The sequence below is a fragment of the Anomaloglossus baeobatrachus genome, chromosome 1 (genome assembly GCF_048569485.1).
Source record: "Anomaloglossus baeobatrachus isolate aAnoBae1 chromosome 1, aAnoBae1.hap1, whole genome shotgun sequence".
Taxonomy (NCBI): domain Eukaryota; kingdom Metazoa; phylum Chordata; class Amphibia; order Anura; family Aromobatidae; genus Anomaloglossus; species Anomaloglossus baeobatrachus.
Genome location: NC_134353.1, coordinates 33,799,953 through 33,816,632, shown reverse-complemented (window position 1 = coordinate 33,816,632; position 16,680 = coordinate 33,799,953). Strand labels below are relative to the sequence as shown.

Below are 16,680 nucleotides of genomic sequence, written 5' to 3'. Positions count from 1 at the left end.
ACTAGTATCGGGACCTGCTGGGACAGTACTTTGTCCAGGCCAGGATCCAATTCACAAAGATTTTGGGTACCAGCGCAGATGCTTTCCTCCTCTTCAGTTGGGTAATCTTTAGAGTGAACCTGTAATGACCATTACATAGAATATGTGAACAGCTCTTTAGACTCACCCATGTGTGGTTCCCCACAGTCAGTTTGTCGGATGGAGATTTCTGACGTGGGCGCAAACAAGTGTAATTGGGGTGGCACCTCTGAGGAAAGAACTGTATGTGTTGTAGAGGTGGAGAAAGAAGAGGAGAAGCTATTTTGATACAACGCAAACCTACTCTACCACCTGATGTTGATGAGCCTCATTTTGAAGTCGATGTATGGCAATCAAACAAATCTAGTTTTGTAGACTGTCCAGGAACATAAGTTGTCCTCATTTCTCTTGGGACAGGCTGTTTGCTCACTAGACCTTTGACTAACAGAACTTTACACCTCCAACACCCCGCCTATTCCTCTTTCTATGCCAACCTCATCCTGATTAACCATTCATGGTTAATGTAACCTTTCTCTTTTAAAGAGATGTTTTGCTACCCTAGGCCAATACCTATCAGACACCTGACACAAAAGATATATTTTTGATTTCCTGCCTGATTTGCCAATATTGTGAAGGCTTGAAAAAGTACCTCTACCTAAAATAGTATTTAACTGCCTAATTTTAAACAGACACGGAAAAGTTGGAACACTGGTTTACCTTGTTCAATATCAATTTTTTAGCAGACACCACTAACAAAACCTATAAATTTATTTCAGTGCATAATTTAGAGCAGACCCAGAAAAGTGGCAAAAAACACTTTTTAGATACTGAACTAAAAACTTTATTTGGTCCACCAATAATATGTGGCTATACCCAGAGTGGTATTTTTAAATTGTTGTAAAGGCAATCTAAATTACCAAGATGCAGGGTGTACATACTTCACTAACAATTTTTGTTAAGACTGCTCAAAATACATGCTTATACCCAGAGCGGGGTTTTTAAAATTTTGAAAAGGCAATTTTACAGACTGCACTAACAATACCTATAATTGTGTTGGCCAGTGTAATTTGGAGCAGACAGCAATACCTATATGAATAGGCAACTGGCAACTGTTTTTCAGGCACTACAAGTACGTGCAATCCCTATTTCTATGATTTCATGTGCCGATTTGTGGCACAACACCTCTCCCTACAGTGCACATCCAACTATCGCTGGCCTATCTATCTAAACTGCCTAGCATTAAACCGGTAATCTCACTGTCTAGTAGCAGAACCTCCTCCTTGAGAATGTTTGCTATGCCGTGATTATTGGTGGATTTTTCTGCAGCCAAAGTTAAGGAAAAAAAAAACACACACCTTGGCACCATGTCAAAAACCTCTCGGGGAAAAGTCCTTGCCATCTCCACTGATTTTACACATCCCCACATCAAAGAGCACCAGAATCCTATGCATAAGCAGAAAATGCTATTAAAAAAGCATTTTTGGAAAAGCCACCAGCGTTCGGGGCAGAAAACAAACCAAAACGAACATTAACGACTTTTGGGAAAGTTTGCCAAACCTGAACGAACTCAGACTCGTACCGAAATTGAAAATAGTGAACCTTTATCGAACAGTTTAGCTCATCTCTACTTGTGGCCCCCTGTTTGGTCCTTGCCGTATCATCTTCTGGTCCTCCAGCAACTTGTGTTGGATTCATTTGGGCCTCTAATGCGAGCGTCACACAACACGATCTATCGTGCTATATGTCCTCGGGGTCACGGTTTTCGTGACGCACATCTGGCATCGTTTAGGAAGTCATCCCGTCTGACACCTACGAGCGACGCAGAACGTTCGCAAATCGTGTATCGTTGACACGTCGCTCATTTTTAAAAATTGTTTATTTTTCTTTGTGCCGGTTGTTCATTGTACCCGGGGCAGCACACATCGCTCTGTGTGACATCCCGGGAACGATGAACACAGCTTACCTGCGTCCCACGGCTCCCGTCGGCTATGCGGAAGGAAGGAGGTGGGTGGGATGTTTACGTCCCACTCATCTCCGCCCCTCGGCTTCTATTGGCATGCTGCTGTGTGACGTCGCTGTGACGCCGAACGTCCCACCCCCTTCAGGAAGTGGATGTTCGCTGCCCACAGCGACGTCACTCAGCAGGTAAGTACGTGTGACGGTGGTTTAACGACTTTGTGCGCCAAGGGCAACTAATTGCCCGTGACGCACAAATGACGGGGGCGGGTACGATCGCTCGTGCGATTGCATGATAAATCATATTGTGTGACGCCCGCATAACACTATGCTGGACTTTTGATAGTGCCCAGGAGGGTTCTGCGCTGGTGAACAGAATGACAGCGGTGTGACCTTTCCATGGCCCATTGTGGTTCCGAAAAATGGTGGCCAACTGCTATCACTATACAGCATGGGTCCCCAACTCCAGTCCTCGAGGGCCGCCAACACTGCATGTTTTCAGGATTTCCTTAGTATTGCACAGGTGATAATTTAATCACCTGCACAGTTGATGATTCCAACACCCATGCAATGCTAAGGAAATCCTGAAAACATGCACTGTTGGCGGCCCTCGAGGACTGGAGTTGGGGAACCCTGCTATACAGGATCCACGTGGAAACTATTTATAAAAAAAAAATCGTAATTTTGCAGAATTTTCCACACGAATGTACTCTCTATTCGTGTGTGAACAGAAGGAGAGCGTCATGCGTTAGATGACGGGTAAGCCATTTTTTCTTTTTATCATCATAATGGGTCATTTCTACAATCCAGAAACTTAAACACAACTGTCACACAAGTTTATTTATGTTCTTTTTATATTTTTTTCTACTAAGTTATTTAAGTTAAATTATATTTTTACATTTCTATGCAGTTGATTTTTCTTATTCATTTCAGGCTTCAGGAAAATAATGTAGCACTTTGGGAAAAATATGAAACCTAACAGTCCAGCACCTGATGCCAATATAGAGAAAACTTCTACTGCCACCATATGTTTTCCTTTGGTGCTCAGATAAGTAGGAACCATTGTAATCCAGACACTGCAGAATACGAACATACTAAATGTGATGTACTTTGCTTCATTAAATCGATCCGGTAATGTTCTAGCCAAATAGGCTACACTAAAACTTACAGCAGTCAGGAAAAATAAGTAACCTAGAATAGCAAAGAAACCAACTTGTGATCCCTCATTGCACTGGATTATAACTTTTCTCTGAAAGGAGTGTGTGTCCTGCTCCAGATATGGGGGTGAAAAGTATAGCCAAATAATGCTTATGATGACCTCAATGGACGACGCCAACACAACTATTGAGTTGGACACTCTTATTCCGAAGAACTTTCTCAATGGACTTCCAGGTCTAGATGTTTTAAAAGCCATGTAAACCATTATCGTTTTGGCTAAAACAGAAGACACGGAGATGGAGAAGATGATGCCAAAAACAATTTGTCGCAACTTGCAGGTTCTTTCTTCAGGACGACCAATAAATAAAAATATACACAAAAAGCAAAACGAGAGTGAGACAAGAAGAACAAAGCTCAGATGCTTGTTATTTGCTTTCACTATTGGGGTATTTTTATGGGACACAAAAATTCCAAATATTAAAACAGAAATGGACCAAAAAATAATAGAAAAGCTCCATAACAATATAGCAAGACTATCAGAGTAATCAAGGAATTCTTCAACTTTGGGAAGACATTGATCTCTTTTGCTGCTTGACCATTCTACAGGCAAACAAGGAATGCAGTTTTCACTGTCTGTAAAGATACATAAATACAGAATTTTTTTTTTATTGCCCATGTATTGCCAGAATGTTGCTGTTTTAAATGTTTACATTTCAAGTTTTATAGAGAAACTAGCTGTAGCAGCCAGCATTGCCTGAGATAATAACTGTCTCCTTGTTTCTCTCCCAGTCTCTGACTGTATCACTCTCTGTCTGTCTCTCTGTCTCTCTCTATATCTTTCCCTGTCTGTCTATCTCTTTCCCTGTCTGTCTGTCTATAACTTTCCCTGTCTGTCTCTTTCCCTATCAGTCTCGCTATCTCTTTCCCTGTCTGTCACTGTCTGTCTCTTTTCCTGTCTGTCTCTGTCTGTCTTTTTGTCTGTGTCTGTCTCTTTCGCTGTCTGTCTCTTTTCCTGTCTCTTTCTCTCTCTTTGTCTCTTTGTGTGTCTCTCTGTCTCTGTCTGTCTGTCTATTTCCCTGGCTGCATTGTGACATGCCAATATTCCATTTAAGGGCGTGGCTGCGCATTCTTCTGACGTTCTGGCTGCACTGTGGCTCCCTGCTCCACTGACTTTAATGGAGGCAGGTTTTTTGGTGAATAACTGTAAAGTGCAGGGTTAAAATTTCCCCTCAAAACATAGTGTATGACGTTCCCTGAGTCAAATGGAGTGTCTGTGCAAAATTTCGTGATTGTACATGTGATGGTGCGAATTCCTTTAGTGGAATTACATACATACATAAATATATACACTCAGCTTTATATATTAGATTTTGGGGACCTGGACTTTGTCAATTTTTCCTAACTGAATAAAACAAAATTAGTGGAGAATGGTATATAAATTAATATATTATACATGTGGTAGTTTTATGACAGTTAGGTCCAAAAATATTTGGACAGTATTAGTATCATTGTGAATTGGGTTTTGCAGGACACTATTTTTTCATTTTAACTAAAGCTACTGAGATGAAATTGAAGTGTAGACGTTTATGTTTAATTAGAGGTGTTGGACAAAAATTGCAAATATTTTTCAACAAACCCCCCCCCAAAAAAAAATTACATCTCCAAATAGAACATAGCAAGTGTGAACAGTTGCCAGCTGCTAAAACTACACAAAACACTTGTTCAAACATAGATCATATGAAATTTAAATTGGATTAATGTTATATTGAATATTCTAAGAAAAATAAAGGTTCTTTGCACAAAAATTCGCCAATTCTTGTGTGCACATCAACTGTGCCAAGGTGACCTTTTGTTTGATGGGACGCTATCCTAGTGTAATGCCTTTCCTGGACTAAAAGTCTATAAATATATGGGCAGATGGGATATGACATTAATGGAAACCTTAATTTTTCTACATATATTCTTTATAGCAGAGTGCCGCTGTATCCTTTTGTTTGTTTCATATATTTCCACCAAGCCTCTTTATTTAATAGGCTCAAAAGTAATTTGACAAATTATTTTTAACATAATACTTTGTAGAAAGTCTGATGTATTTTGGCCATAGATGTCACCAAGCATTGGGTTTCCTCCTGTGTGAGGCTTTGCTCGCTTTACTGCGGTAACATCAGTTGTTTCCTATTTGTGAGTCCATCTGTATTAAGTTTTGTCTTAAGCATGTGAAATGCAGCTGAATGGGGTTGAGATCTGGTTATTCAATAGGCCATTCAGGAAATTACATTTCCTTACCCTAAAAACATACTGGGTTGCTATTGTAGGATGTTTTAGATCATTGTCCATTTGTCTGTGAAGCATCGTCCAATCATTGCTACATTTGGTGGAATCTGACCACAAAGTCTTGCCCTCCACACTTTTAAATTCATCCACCTGCTTCTGTCTTCAGTCACATCATTAATAAATACTAGTGTCCAGGGCAATTGTTAGCTCTACATGCCTGGCCATCACACCGCCTCCTCGTTGTGTTACAGAGAACAGGGCTTTTGATTAGGAGGTTCTTCAAGCCTTTTTCATTCTTATGCTTCTCATCACTTAGGTCCAGATTGATCTTAGTCTCATATCTCCTCTGCTGCTTTTCCAAGCTGGGCTTCTTCTTTAGATTTTATTTTACAAAGTCTAATCTGACCTTTTCATTTTTAAGGCTTATTTATGGTTTGTTTTTTATGGTGAACTCCCTGTATTTGCTCTCTTAAAGTTTTATTTTTATGACAGACCTAGATACTGAATGTAACGGCAAGCCACCCACTAAGCAGGACCCTGAGGTACTCCGAAACCCTTTAACCCCTATACAGGGATCTGGAATTACTGCAGGGTCCAGGGATTCACTGCTTATGGTAGGCTGTAGTCCACAGATGAGGATAGTCGACAGGTCGAGGTCAAACGGGATGTCAGGCGAGGTACAAACCAGCAAGTAGGAGGAATGTCTGGAAAACAGGCCAAGGTCAAACCGAGATGTCAGGCGAGGTACAAAACAGCAGGCAGGAGGGACGTCAATAAAGCCAAGTTCATATGAGACAATAAGCGAGGTGCACAGTACCAGGAAGGATGTGGCTCAAAGCAACACAAGAATATATCTGGCAAAGGTCCAAGAACACTGAAGTATATAAATAAATAGGGTGTGGTGCCTTTCCATAGGCTGAAGTAGGAGTTGATACTAGCTGGAAGGCACACACCCCTACAGTCAGTCAGCAGTACTTCAAGTTCCAGCCAGACCAAGCTTGGTGAATATGCGGCGACTCTGCCTATCAGAGCCACTAGAACTGACTTCTCCCCCATCACCAGCACTGCCTACAGTGTGAGCAGAGCAGTGCCTGGTGACCGGGGCAGAAGTAATCGGAGCAGGCCCTGATGGAGACGTGATAGTAGAGAGGCGCCTGATGACCGGGGCAGACGTCATTGGATCAGGCCCTGGTGGAGACGTGACAGTAGAGCGGCGCCTGGTGACCAGGGCAGACGTCACCGGAGCAGGCCCTGGAGACGTGACACTGAAAAGCGGATTTCCTTGACTGTGTGTTTCACTTGGGTGGATGTTGAAAAGGGGTTTTTCTTTACCATGGAAAGGATTGTGCCATCGTCCCCTACCACCATCTTCTGTGGACATAAAGTCCTTTTTGAGCTCCCAAGCTCACCACTCTGTTTGTTTGTTTTTGTTGTTCTTTTCAGAATGTACTAAACTATTGATTTGATGTGCTATGGAGAAAAAGACATGGATCGCACATCCCAAAAATACATTGATCTAAAAGCCGCTAGGCAAAAATTTAAATAGAACATGAGGTTCTTAGTTACCATTCTGATCAGACTGTATTAAGCCCACTGCCACGTCACGGCGAACCTCTTGAGTGGGTCCCTATTCTAAGCCTTGTAGCGCGGCACCGTGCACCAACCACTGCCATAGCGACAACGCGCCAGCAGGGCAGGCGACCTGGTGCCTCAAAGCACCCATACTGCAAGGCAAAGCCCCCAAGGCTCCAGGCCGGACCGCCCCACCGACACATCACCACCACAACAGCGGCCACTACACGGGCCAGCACACAGTGAGAGGAGCTGCGCACTCACCTACCACTGGCTCCCATGTGTGAACTGGGAGCAAAAAAAGGCTGACCCCTCTTGCAGTCTCCTGCTGATTAAAAACACCTGTGCCAAATGGGGAGAGTGCAGATCCAAGCAAAAAACAGAGGGGGATAGAATGTTGTATAACATGCTATGGAGAAAAAGACATGGATCGCACATCCCAAAAATACATTGATCTAAAAGCCGCTAGGCAAAAATTTAAATAGAACATGAGGTTCTTAGTTACCATTCTAATCAGACTGTATTAAGCCCACTCCCACGTCACGGCAAACCTCTTGAGTGGGTCCCTATATTTTTGGGATGTGCGATCCATGTCTTTTTCTCCATTTGTAATATTAATATGTTCTATCCCCCTTTTTTTTTTGCTTGGATCTGCACTCTCCCCATTTGGCACAGGTGTTTTTAATCAGCAGGAGACTGCAAGAGGGGTCAGCCTTTTTTGCTCCCAGTTCACTTATGGGAGCCAGTGGGAGGTGAGTGCGCAGCTTCTCTCACTGTGTGTTGGTGCTGTGCAGTGGCCGCTGTTATGGTGGTGTCGTGATAGTGGGGCAGTGCGGCCTGGAGCCTTGGGGGCTTTGCCTTGCAGCATGGGTGCTGTGAGGCACCGGGTCGCCTGCCCTGCTGGTGCTTTGTCGCTGCAGCAGTGGTTGGTGCACAGTGCCGCACCACAAAGGCTTAGGATAGGGACCCACTCTAGAGGTTCGCCGTGACGTGGCAGTGGGCTTAATACAGTCTGATCAGAATGGTAACTAAGAACCTCACGTTCTATTTAAATTTTTGCCTAGCGGCTTTTAGATCAATGTATTTTTGGGATGTGCGATCCATGTCTTTTTCTCCATTTGCAATATAAACTATTGATTTGGCCACTTGTAACATAACTGCTATATCTCTGATAGATTTCTTTTTTTCAGCCTAATGATGGCCTATTTCTCTTCCATTGAGAGCTCCTTGAACTGCATGTTGTGGTTCACCATTACTCCACTTATGATCTCAATACATTCAAATTAAAACTGGGAGTCGGCACTTTAGGCCACATTGATTATACAACTGTATCTTTAATATGTTTTGATAAACAGATAAAAAGTCAAAACTTGTTTCACTGTCAAAATATTTATGAACCTAAAGCCCGCTTTACACACTACAATATATCTTACGATGTGTCGGCGGGGTCACGTCGTAAGTGACGCACATCCGGCATCGTAAGGTACATTGCAGTGTGTGACAGGTACGTGCGATTGCGATTGAACGTTAAAACGTTCATCACATACATGTCGTTGAATCCTGACGAATTACACGTCAGGTTGTTCAATGTTCCCGAGGCAGCACACATCGCAGTGTGTGACACCCCGGGAACATTAAACAGATCTTACCTGCCTCCTGCAGCTCCAGCCGGCAATGTGGAAGGAAAGAGGTGGGCGGGATGTTTACGTCCCGCTCATCTCCGCCCCTCCGCTTCTATTGGCCGGCTGCCACGTGACGTCCATGTGACGCCGAACGTCCCTCCCACTCCAGGAAGTGGACGTTCGCCGCCCACATCGAGGTCATAAGGACGGGTAAGTATGTGTGACGGGGGTTAATCATTTGTGCAGCATGTTCAACAAATTGAACGTGCCACACATACGATATCGTATGCAAAATTGCAACGTGTAAAGCAGGCTTAACTGTTACATCTCGTGGCTCTCCTGAGGCAGTCTCCCATTCCTTGCCTGCCACAAGCGCTCCTGCTTAGCAGCGCCGAAGGTCTGCCAGATTGCGCAGTGTGCAGGAGATACCTTCTCAGAGAGGCAGCAGAAGGGTGACACCTAGTGGTTCTCCTGTTACAAGGAGTGAAGCGGTCTCCCATTACCTGGCCTGCCACAGACCCTCCTGCTCAGCGGCCCCGAAGATCTGCGAGGTTGCGCAATGTGCAGAGGTTTACTGCTCAGGGAAGCAGTGAGACTCCCGTTATCTCTGCACATTGTGAGACCGAGGATCCCGCCTCTATTTCCCAGAGGCAGGAGGGTGAGCATGTGCAATGCGTGGTGGGTTCTGATTCGCCCACTGACGTCACACGGCTTGATGACAAGGCTGGTGACGTGGTGAATCCTGACTGGCCAGGCTGGGACGTCGTGGACCCTGATTGGGTCAAGTCCGTCATCTCCGCCTCGCGCCCGCCCTTGGGTGGAACGACACCTCCTTAAAAGCTCCTCCTGCCATCATCGCGGCACGCGACCGTCCTTCTATGTTTGGATGTCTGGCAGCGTGCTGCCACGCCACTGCTCAGGCATTACTGTCTTTTGTGGGCTTGGCCCTTGCTGCTTAGGCAGCACCTGGTTTGCAGGCCGTGTTCCTGCCTTGCTGCTCCAGCAGTATCCCCTTCAACAGGCCGTGTTCCTGTCCCAGGTGAGCTCCTCAAGTCTCCACCGGACTCACCTGGTTATTGAAAGCACACGTGCGTGGGCACCTCTGTGCTACCCTCGTGCCATATTCTCGTGACTTCCACTGGCACACGTGCGTGGGCACCTCTGTGCTTCCCCGTGCAACAGGTACACCGAGCCATGAGATCCGTGCCATACAACCCTCACGGGTTAGGGCAGATCGGTGTACATAGATCGTCTGTGACATTCCAGACGATCGCTAGCAGCAACCCGCTCACTCTTCACCCACCATAGTGGCGGTCCCTTACACCGCACAGTGGACCTTGACCGGCGGAAGCTGTCCATTTCCCATCTTGGCACGCTTCCCCGGGTCCCCCTCGTAACACTTAACCATATGTCTTTCCTTGGGTTTGGAAATCAATTGGGTGACCTCTTGCTGCATGGTCTATTTCCTTCCCTGCTGAGTCAAAGCTTTGCTGGCTAGAGTTCTTGGTAGATGTTTGCCAAGGAAATCCTGCTCTGCAACTAAGGAATCTTGCTTGCTAGGCAGAGACCAATTGTAATAATTCTCTGTGTTTCTTACCTACCGTCCCAACACCTTTCCCCTCTCTTCAGTTAGTTTTATTGGAGGTGCTTCTCTTGCTTTCACATGTTATACTCCCATGGTGCACTTGCCATAAGTTTCATCACCTTTGTTCCCTGTCTAACTCTGCACATTTTCTCTCTTTAGGTAGGTTGTGCATAGCAGCCTCACTTCTGGTTCCTCAGGAGGAATGAGAAACCACTCAATGGCCTTTCAGGGGGCCAGTTCCTAGTTGGTGCTTTTAGTTGTGTGGATGTGGCATTTTTGTGTTTACTCTGTTTAGGATCCAGAAAGGTGTGGGTGTGGCTGCTGTGTTGTAGGCTTTATTTCTCACTTTGCCCATGTTTGATTTAAAGATTTGTATAGCAATTACCAAATATAGATTGTTAATAAGAGTGTTTAATAAATGCATATGTGCAAACAAATAGTTACATAATATTAAATTATGTTGTATCTGCATATACAGTGCCTTGAAAAAGTATACATACCCCATAAACTTTTCCACATTTTTTCACATTACAATCTTAAATTATTCTTCTGGGTTTTGTTATATATCGTGGCAAAGGAGCAAGTATTTGTGAAGTGTAAAGGAATAAAATCATAGTTTTACAGAAATTTTAAAATTATAAATCTGCAAAGTGTGACCTGCTTTTGTATTCAGACACCCCCCCCCCCCCCTCAAAAATCAACAGCCATGTGACCACATTTAGCTGCAATTACTGCCGCACGTCTTTCGGGCTATGTCTACCTGCTTTGCACATATAGAGGCTCAAAATTCTGACCATTTTTCTTTGCAAAATAGCTCCGGCTCAGTGAGCTTGGATGGCTTACATCTGTGAATAGTAATTTCTAAGTTTTGTCTCAGATTCTGAATATAATTTAGGTCTGGACTGTGACTGTACCGTTCACAGACATCAATATGCTGGAACTAAACCAACTAACCAATCATTACAGCTCTGGCAGCATGTCCAGGGTTGCTGTCCTCCTGGAGGGTGAATCTATGTTCTGGTCACAAGTCGTTTTCAGCCTCTAATAGGTTTTCCCCAAGGTTTGGCCTGTATTTACAGTATATCACAAATATGAATGCAACCCTCACATTTTGTAAATATTTTATGAAAGCTTCTCCTGAGACAACACTGAAGATATGACACTTTGACACAATGCAAAGTAGCCATTGTAGAGCTTGTATAACAGTATAATTTTGGTTTGCCCTTTAAATAACTCAACACACAGCTACTAATGTCTAAACCACTGGCAACAAAAGTAAGTACACCCATAAGTAAAAATGATCAAATTGTACCCAAAATGTCAGTTTTTTGTGTGGCCACTACTATTTTCAAGCACTGCCTTAACTTTCTTGTGCATGGAGATCACAAGAGCTTTACAGGTTTCCAAAAAATCCTTTTCCACTCCTCCATGATGACATTCTAGGTTGGTGGATGTTAGAGACACTGCGCTCCTCAACCCCTCATTTGAGGGTGCCCCACAGATGCTTAATAGGGTTTAGGTCTTGAGACATGCTAGGCTAGTCCAACACCTCTACTCTCAGTTTCTTTGGCAAGGCAATAGTCATAATGGAGGTGTGCTTGGGGTTGTTATAATGTTGGAATATGAAGGGAGAGGATCATGCTCTGCTTCAGTATGTCACAGGACATGTTGACTTTCATGGTTCCCTCAATGAACTGTAGCTCCCCACAGTCAGCATAACTCATGCAGCCTCAAACCCACCACCATGCCTGACTGTAGAAAAGATGCACTTGCCTTTGTACTTTTAATCTGGTTGCCCCCACACACACTTGATACCATCTGAACCAAATAAAATGATGTTCTGCTGTATCTGTTTGTGCCCTGTATTGTTCAAGACTATTGTACTTTGTCTCTTATATGTGTACGCCTGTTCACGTGTAAAGCACCATGGAATAAATCACACCATAATTATAATATTAATAATATTGGCCTCATCAAGCCATAGGACATGGTTCCGGAGTTCATGACCATAGTCTGTTTGTCTTTAGCAATCTGTGAGCTTTTTTTAGCATCATCTTTAGAACAGGCTACCTTCTGGGATGTCAACCATGCAGACCAATTTTCTGCAGTGTGTGGCATATGGACTGAGCACCAACAGGCTGACACCCCATCCCTTTAACCTCTGCAGCAATGTTGGCAGAACTCATACATCTGTTTTTAAAAGCCCAGCTCTGAATATTTTGCTAAGCTTATGCACTCAACTCCTTTGGTTGACCATTTCAACAATTGTTCTGAGTGAAATTTGCCTTGTTAAACCTATTTATGGTCTTGGCCATTGTTTTCTTTATGGTCTTGGCCATTGTGTTGAAGCTCAGTTACAAGGTGTTGGCAATCTTCTTATAGCTTATGACATCTTTATGTACAGCAAAAATGCTTTTTTCAGATCCTCATACAATATTTTGACCCTTAGGTACCATGTTGAACTTCTAGAGTGACCAGTACGAGAAAGTGGGTGAGCAACAACACTGAATTTAACCCAACTCCTCCTCATTCAGACCTGAAACCTTGAAAAACTAATGAATCACATGAAATCTGGAAGGTAAAACCCTATTGAACATCTGTGGGGCACCCTCAAATGGAAGGCGGAGGAGCGCAATGTCTCTATCATTCACCGCCCTGTAATGTCATCATAGAGGAGTGGAAGAGGATTTTAGTGGCAACCAGTGAAGCTATTGTGATCTCCATGTACAAGAGAGTTAAGACAATGCTTGAAAATAGTGGCAGTCACACAAAATACTGACACTTTGGGCACAATCTGACCATTTGCAATTTGGAGTGTATTCCCTTTTGTTGCCAGTGGTTTACACATTAATGGCTGTGTGATGAGTAGAGATGAGTGAACCGGTCGCGGTTCGGCTCGAGGTCGGCTCGCCGAACGGGGGTCCCGTTCGAGTTCAGCTCGTCGAACGTTCGACGAACCGAACTCGAGCCAATAGGCTATAATGGGAGGCAATCACAAACACATGAAAATGCATGATAAATGTACACAAACAGTTAATAAACATTGCCATAACACTTACCGGTCCTCGCGATCCCTTCTGCACTCTGTCTCCTGCCGCTATTCCATCCGATGATCGCTGAATCCACCCGGTGACCGGCACTGCCAGCAGAGATGCAGGACCTATCGTGACGTCAAAATAGCCATGTGACCAGTCACGTGGCTATTATCTCATTGGCTACAGACTGGTCACATGACTATGACACGTCATGTAGGACCTGCGAGTGCATCTCTCCGGTACACGGTGCACATATGTGTATCGCCGTGTACCGGCGACATGCTCTAGCACACGGTCGACTCCCCGTTCCGTTAGGGACCGGCTGACACAGCCGGTCATTAACGGAGATCACCGTTGCCATAGCAACGCAGTTAGCGGTGACGTCACCGCTAACCGCGGCTCCGAGAGCACCGTTGCTATGGTAACGCATCTGTCAGCGTTACCGCTGTTACCGCTGACAGCCAGCACTGATCACTCACGGAATGAAGGCTGCACGCTGCTTCCCGATTGTAGTGAGGATTGCACTGAGGATGAGGTTCCCCAGCCCCAAGTGATGGGCTGGTGAACCTCATCCTCACTACAATCGTCACTACTACTACACTAGTGAGGATTGTAGTGAGGATTGTACGGAGGATGAGGTTCCCCAGCCCCAAGTGATGGGCTGGTGCACCTCATCCTCACTACAATCGTCACTACTACTACACTAGAAAGAAAGAAGACAGAAGAGCAGGATCGTGGAGGGCTGACAGGGGGTAATAAAGATGGAGTCTCTAATGTGTCTGTGTATTTATTTCTATTAAAGTATTTTTTCTCTGTGTGGTGTTTTTTTTTAACCCTTTATTGGAGATTCTTAATGGCTGGGTCAAACGTGCCTGACATTAAGAATCTCTGGCTTAATACTGGCTAGTAAAACAAAGCCAGTATTAACTCATGATTACCCAACAAGCCACCCGGCTCCAGGGCTGTTGGAAGAGTTGGATACAGCGCCAGATGATGGCGCTTCTATGAGAGCGCCATTTTCTGGGACGGATGCGGACTGAAATCCGCAGCAGAGGCGCCCAGAAACCTCGGGCTAACCTGTGCTGCGGATTCCAATCCCCAGCTGCCTAGTTGTACCCGGCTGGACACAAAAATGGGGCGAAGCCCACGTCATTTGTTTTTTAATTATTTCATGAAATAAGTGAAATAATTAAAAAAAAACGGGCTTCCCTATATTTTTGGTTCCCAGTCGGGTACAAATAGGCAACTGGGGGTTGGAGGCAGCCCGTGGCTGCCTGCTGTACCTGGCTAGCATACAAAAATATGGCGAAGCCCACGTCATTTTTTTGGTGGGCAAAAAACTTCTGCATACAGTCCTGGATGGAGTATGCTGAGCCTTGTAGTTCTGCAGCTGCTGTCTGCTCTTCTCCATACAGACAGACAGCAGCTGCAGAACTACAAGGCTCAGCATACTCCATCCAGGACTGTATGCAGAAGTTTTTTGCCCCCTGAAAAAATTATGTGGGCTTCGCCATATTTTTGTATGCTAGCCAGGTACAGCAGGCAGGTACGGCTGCCCCCAACCCCCAGTTGCCTATTTGTACCCGGCTGGGAACCAAAAATAAAGGGAAGCCCTTTTTTTATTATTTCATGAATTTCATGAAATAATTAGAAAACAAATGACGTAGGCTTCGCCCCATTTTTGTGTCCAGCCAGGTACAACTAGGCAGCTGGAGATTAGAATCCGCAGCACAGGTTGGCCTGAGCTTTCTGGGCCCCACTGCTGCGAATTGCAGTCTGCAGCCGCCTCAGAAAATGGCATTTTCATAGAAGCGCCATCTTCTGGCGCTGTATCCAACTCTTCCAGCACCTGCCTGCTATACCTGGCTAGCATACAAAAAAATGGCGAAGCTCACGACCTTTTTTTGTAGTTTTTTGGCAAAAAAAATAAAAAATGCTTCCCTGGATTTTCCATTGCCAGTGAAGGTAACACCAAGCAGTGGGGGTTAGCAGCCAGTAGCTGCTTGGATTACCCTTAGCTAGCAATACAAAAAATGCAGCGGGAGCCCATATATATTTGGGAGGCTGAGACCCAGGCTATATATACGATGTGGATTGGCAATAGGTGTGTATGGGGAGGGTTCACAAACGAAAAACTACTAACATTAAGGAATAACGTTTGGAACTCCATTCTATGTCTGAACTGGGTGCAAAAAACCTAAAAAATATCACTATGGGGAGATAAGGTATGCACACCAGTGACTATGGAAGGGGAATACATGGAATAGCAGAAACTGCTGTGTGAATACTGACATGAAAAATTCAATAGCTATTTGTAAGAATGAAATGTGAAAAATGGAACCTGCATTACTGCCATGAATATATGAATAAAGAGAAATTTAGCTACTGAATTGATCAATGCAATAGAGCCCCAACACTACGCCTTCCACATCGTATATATAGCCTGGGTCTCAGCCTCCCATACACGGTAAGTTTTTTAACTGCATGAGAGGACACACACAAGCTAGGGACCCCAACGTAGAGAAATACTTTGGCGTAGTGTTGGGGCTCTATTGCATTGATCAATTCAGTAGCTAAATTTCTCTTTATTCATATATTCATGGCAGTAATGCAGGTTCCATTTTTCACATTTCATTCTTACAAATAGCTATTGAATTTTTCATGTCAGTATTCACACAGCAGTTTCTGCTATTCCATGTATTCCCCTTGCATAGTCACTGGTGTGCATACCTTATCTCCCCATAGTGATGTTTTTTAGTTTTTTTGCACCCAGTTCAGACATAGAATGGAGTTCCAAACGTTATTCCTTAATGTTAGTAGTTTTTCATTTGTGAACCCTCCCCATACACACCTATTGCCAATCCACATCGTATATATAGCCTGGGTCTCAGCCTCCCATACACGGTAAGTTTTTTAACTGCATGAGAGGACACACACAAGCTAGGGACCCCAACGTAGAGAAATACTTTGGCGTAGTGTTGGGGCTCTATTGCATTGATCAATTCAGTAGCTAAATTTCTCTTTATTCATATATTCATGGCAGTAATGCAGGTTCCATTTTTCACATTTCATTCTTACAAATAGCTATTGAATTTTTCATGTCAGTATTCACACAGCAGTTTCTGCTATTCCATGTATTCCCCTTCCATAGTCACTGGTGTGCATACCTTATCTCCCCATAGTGATGTTTTTTAGGTTTTTTGCACCCAGTTCAGACATAGAATGGAGTTCCAAACGTTATTCCTTAATCATAAAGTACCATGTGCAGTAGGTGTAGAGCTACAGTATGCATGGCAGAGCTAATGGGTAGACCAACCATAGAAAAAGAACGGAGAAAAAATGGAGAAAAAGTGGAGAAAAAGTGGAGAAAAAGTGGAGAATAAATGGAGAAAAAATGGAGAATAAGTGGAGAAAAAATGGAGAAAAAGTGGAGAAAAAATGGAGAAAAAGTGGAGAAAAA

The 16,680-nt window shown here is 44.1% G+C and overlaps 1 protein-coding gene across 1 annotated transcript in view; it reads right to left on the bottom strand.

The window, feature by feature from the left end:
- Positions 1–2,860: 2,860 nt before the first annotated feature.
- Positions 2,861–16,680, bottom strand: part of LOC142243624 (vomeronasal type-2 receptor 26-like) — a 200,767-nt gene continuing 186,947 nt past the window's right edge. The window contains exon 8 of the mRNA XM_075316068.1: positions 2,861–3,765. Within this exon, the coding sequence (XP_075172183.1) occupies positions 2,861–3,765 (905 nt within the window). The remainder of the gene's footprint in view (positions 3,766–16,680) is intronic.